Here is a 4,852-nt window from a genome sequence, read left to right as displayed (position 1 = left end):
GATGACTCAGTGGATGGAAATTTTCAGAGACGTCATGGATCGAGCGGTGCCGTCGGTAAGAAGCACGGGGGACAGTTTCCGCTGCGTTTGTGCGATGGTTTGGGCACGGTCTTTTGTTTGTGTGTTTGTCAGGAGACGTTGGAAGTTGATGAGGATGACCGCCCTGAGCTGGCGTGGTGGAAGTGCAAGAAGTGGGCGTTGCGTATCATTACCAGGCTGTTTGAAAGGTGACCTTTCTGCTCCTTCATTAGTAGAGCAAAACTCATCAGATAAACACTCATTTCTGGTTCGATTCACAGGTATGGAAGCCCTGGTCATGTGTCAAAGGAGTACTTTGACTTTGCAAACTTTTTCCTGAAGACTTATGCAGTGGGAATACTACAGGTAACTGCTTTGGATTCCAGAAGATGTGTTTTCTTCCGGAATCAGCTACTGCTGGGTTGACTTTTGCCACCTCGTGGACTGGTTTCTGTCCAGGTGTTGCTCAAGGTGATGGACCAGCATCGGCAGAAGCAGTATGTGACTCCTCGAATCCTGCAGCAGTGCATCAGCTACCTGAACCAGGGCCTGTCCCATTCACTCACCTGGAAACAGATGAAGCCACACATGCCAGTAGGAGTCCCTCTAATTCTATGGAATCATATGGAAACAAGTGTGTAGCTAAGGCTATGTAGCTTCTAGTAGCGCAGGACTGCATCGGGAACTTCCACCTCCATAAATAAAGCAACAAATTATCATTAGGGTCCGAGCGAGTGACGAGGACCTGCAGGTGAGGACCCTATTGTAACGGAAGCGTGTTTTAGAGTTCTTCCCATCAATCGCATTTTTGGACCACGCAATGACTCAGCAGAGGTTGTGCACGTGTTAGTTCTGGTGAAAACTGGGATATTTTGAAGAGTTTGGGAATAAACAGTGACAGTGGCATTGCCACTGGTACACATATGGATCATTTTAACCCAGCGTTGTAAATCAAGGGGAATGTTGGACATTCTGGCTAGAGTGGTCAATTTTGGACCTATTTTTGAAGAGGTGTGGTCGCTGTGGCGTTATTAACGGCTCTCTGTGGCCACTCTAAGTGCTTTGACAGCCCCACCCCCTATAGGGATATTTTTAGGCAGAACAAAGACAAAGGAAATCAAAGGTAGACAGTCAAAACCAATGTTCCCTCTAAACTGCGCGCTTGCGCAATCGCACACTGCTTGCACATACTCGGCGCACAAGAAAATCTATGCGGCGCACAGAATAAAATTCAACAGAAACGTATTAATTAATATCTAATTTTAGATCTGATATAATCTAGTTAATTAGACTAGTAATATTGTTTTCTGTACCATTTCGCCTTGTAACTCAATGAGCAACAGGTGTCTAGCCAATAATCCGATACAGTTCACTTACGCTACGCAGCCAGTCAGCATTGACAGCGTTTGCGTATGTGCCCTGCCTTTACTCGCCGTGCAGGTTAGCTAGCTAACAACAGTGCAGCGGAGTTAAGAGACGCAAATGCTAATCCCTTATCATGGCAAAACGAACGGGCAGAGCCACATCCACTCATCAAGCCAAAGTAAAAAAGAAATGCGGTTCTTTTAATTAGCCATGTAACTTGCTATGATCCAAGGTTTTGAACAAGCGTGATACTGGTGTGGGCCACAGCGTACCCATCTGATGTTGCTCACAGTGGTCCTCAGTGCTCAGGGAGCTTGTGTGTCTGCTCAGACACATGAAAAATTAGAGGGAACATTGGTCAAAACTGAGAACGAAATGACAAAACTACCACAGACGGAACAATAGAACAACCAAGGAAGAAAGACCAAAGTATAGAGGCACCTACAATCCAGCACTTATGACTGCAATAACAGTTATTTAGTCTCTATTGACAAGTTTTGTTAAGAAATTGTAATTTTTCCATGTGTATAACTAAAAGAAGACTGTTATCTCTCCCAGGCCATCTGTCAGGAAGTCATTTTCCCTCTTATGTGTTACAAAGATGAGGATGAGAAACTCTGGCAGGAGGATCCATATGAGTACATTCGCATGAAATTCAGTAAGTACTTTCTGAACTTTTATCCTTAGACTGATACGATCCGTTTGAACATTAAAAAAGCTCCTAATTAGCCAATGTCATTGTCCTTTCCTGTGTATTGAACTGCATGCCTTTTTCTTTATCGCAGTGCTGCATATTAGCACTGCTCCACAGCTGATGCTTTCTCTGATTAATATTTTGGTAGCAAATAAGTCCTCAAGTGTTTTTGAGTATGATACTACAAACTTGGCACACCTACTTTTGGGCAGTATCTCCTCTTCTTTACACACCCTCTCAAACTCCGTTAGGAGCCATTTTCAGATCTCTCTAGAGATGTTAATTCAGATTCAGGTCTGGCCACTGGCTGGGCTTTGGGTCATCCTGTTGAAGGACCCATCTTTGCCCCAGCCTGCAGTTCAGAAGGCTCTGGAGCTGGTTCTCAGGCTGTCTCTTTGCCTTGCTGCATTTAGCATTCCCTCGAACCTGACTCCTCTATCAGTTCCTGCTGCTACCACTACTGTGCTTCACTGGAGGACTAGTACGCACTTCTTACCTCACTTCCAAGTCCAAGTAGAACCTGGCGCCCAAAACGCCAATGGACCTGCGTTATTACAGCTAAGTTATTACAGCTCACCACTGTTCAATTTGTGGTTAGCTAGCAAACGCTACATTTTGTTGATATATGACCATATAGGTTCTCTTTCAGCCAGGTCATATTAATCCGTAAAGAGTCAACCGGACTGTAGAAAGAAAGCGGTCTCATCAGAACGGCTTCTTCACTTCTGACTGGTTTGGGGGAGTTGAAACTATTTAGCTAATGCAGAATAAAAGGGCTGATTGAAAACACCTGTTGTGGCACCCATCGGGGGAGTTGTTAGGGCCACACCTGGGACCTGTAACCCTCATGATGATAGATAGAAATGCCTTATTGCAGGAAGTTTCTCTGCGGTAGTGGTAGAATAACAGTGGAATCATTGTGTGCACTTTGCACTCCTTTTAAAGCCTCTGGCTAGCTCTCTGAATTCTTGTCTTCAGATTGCTGCTATCAGGCATATTTGATTGTCCCATTGGCTTGCACGCAGATGCTGTGATCTTGAATTTGTCAGAATTTGTCTAAAGCTTTTGTAGAGCTCCCTGGATTTGCCAATACCATTGATCAGGGGAAAATCCCTTCCCTTCCCTTGAAGCAGATAAAGGGTGAACTGAATCTCCTACCCTCCTATTTACCTGCAAATTGGCTAAGGGACTCTGGTCACCGGAGCCGATGTCAGTATTCGAGTTCTTTCCTGACCCATGTACAAACTGGAGTGTTGTAGTTTTGCCTGGAGTGTTAGCGCACTTCTATTTTTAGCTGCTAGCCAGAGGTAGCACTCAGGGGCCCATCCTTCTACACAGATGGAACATCAGAGACCTGGCCAGAAGAGTTGAGATAAGACAGGGTGAAGCATATCGGGCATTGAGGAACCGAGAGCAGGACGTCCAGGCAGGATCAAGGGCGTCGTGGCCGGTTAGCTGTCATGCTAAGCACTTAGACACAGCAGCGGCCTATGCTAGGATCTGGTTTATGGACTTCAGAGAAACCCCAGAGCGACAACAGGACAGGCTCTCCCGGCTTAATGCGGCCGACTCCACCTGCAGGTGGATCACAGACTTCCCGTCTGACAGATGGTAAAGCTGGGAAAACGCATATCTAGAAGCCGAAGCATCAGCAACCCCTCTAGGTTGCGTTCTTTTTCCACCTCTCTTCACTCTGTCCACCAACAGCTCCATCCCTCTCATCAGTCGTTCAGGATCCTTATGGTTACGGACGACGCCCTCATCAGACTCACCTCTGAGGGGAATGAGTCGGTTGATCGCCTGGTTCAGGAGCAGGCCACAAGGAACCATTTGCCCTTCAGAGATGGCAGAGCAGATGATTAATGATGCGTGTGCGTCTTTATATAGTTTTTTTATTCATGCTTTTCCTTAGAAAAAGAATCTTTCTTCTTTAGCAGCACATGAATCTGACTGCTGTCAGTGCTAAGAGCTAAGCTAAGGGCTGTCGATACAATGCGAAAAGCATGGGCCCTAAAATTGAGCCCTCTGGGATTCTGTAGGACTGCAGAGCAGAGGGGGGACTCACCAAAGCTCACTCATAGTTCAGTCTGCCAGACCAGATGTGAACCATGGCATTGAAAAGAGACAGAGGGTCAAACTGCCTCGCTATGAGGCCCTCCTCACATCACCTTACGATGATTCAGCATTTTCCTCTTCACCCACACATGAGACTGACTCAGTGACGTCGAGGCACATGATCATCAGAAGGAACCAATCACACGTTTACGGACACTGAAACTGCAGCTTTGACAACTACTACGGTTTAAATTTAGATCAAATGATGACACAGATGCCAAGGATTGTCAGATGCTCCACATTAGAAGCCACCACTTTGACACTTGGTTGTACTTCTATTGAGATGAGGTCTTGTGAATTCTGCTGTTTCTTGGAATGTCCTTATTACAGACCTGTATGATGACCACACCTCGCCTGCCTCTGCAGCCCAGGGCCTCCTGCATAAAGCTGCCCGTAAGAGGAAGGAGGTAAGGATGAATGCGTGGTAGCCTTTTCCATCCTGAGGAGGTTGAGTTAGCTAGAGCTTCGTCAGCGGGGCTTATACCGTATTGGCCCGAATATAAGACGACCCTGATTATAAGAAGACCCCCTCTTTTTCAAGACTCAAGTTTGAAAAAAGACTTTTTGAACACCAAATTTAATTTTTATACAGAAAATAATTGCAGTACATCTGAAACAAATGATTATATCTTCGACCCACTTTTCTCCAGATTGTTGCTA

At 45.7% G+C, this 4,852-nt stretch overlaps 1 protein-coding gene across 1 annotated transcript; it reads left to right on the top strand.

Moving 5' to 3' along the window:
* The first annotated feature begins 6 nt into the window (after nucleotides 1–6).
* LOC130519633 (importin-8-like) lies at nucleotides 7–4,674 on the top strand. The gene is made up of 6 exons (XM_057023157.1): nucleotides 7–55; nucleotides 133–227; nucleotides 300–384; nucleotides 478–612; nucleotides 1,942–2,041; nucleotides 4,523–4,674. Exons 1-6 carry the CDS (start codon nucleotides 14–16, stop codon nucleotides 4,618–4,620), a joined length of 555 nt encoding a protein of 184 aa, XP_056879137.1. The 5' UTR covers nucleotides 7–13; the 3' UTR covers nucleotides 4,621–4,674.
* The last annotated feature ends 178 nt before the right edge of the window (nucleotides 4,675–4,852 follow it).

This window comes from Takifugu flavidus, unplaced genomic scaffold (assembly GCF_003711565.1).
Source record: "Takifugu flavidus isolate HTHZ2018 unplaced genomic scaffold, ASM371156v2 ctg1026, whole genome shotgun sequence".
NCBI classification, from domain to species: Eukaryota; Metazoa; Chordata; class Actinopteri; order Tetraodontiformes; family Tetraodontidae; genus Takifugu; species Takifugu flavidus.
The sequence above is the reverse complement of the archived record's forward strand: the minus strand, read 5'-3'. Positions and strand labels throughout refer to the sequence as shown.

Excerpts from the sequence above, each read along its gene's own strand:
- LOC130519633 (XM_057023157.1), top strand. The coding sequence starts at position 14 with ATGGAAATTTTCAGAGACGTCATGGATCGAGCGGTGCCGTCG. Across the intron at positions 228-299 it reads ATTACCAGGCTGTTTGAAAG|GTATGGAAGCCCTGGTCATG; the intron begins GTGACCTTTCTG and ends TTCGATTCACAG. Across the intron at positions 2,042-4,522 it reads GTACATTCGCATGAAATTCA|ACCTGTATGATGACCACACC; the intron begins GTAAGTACTTTC and ends TCCTTATTACAG.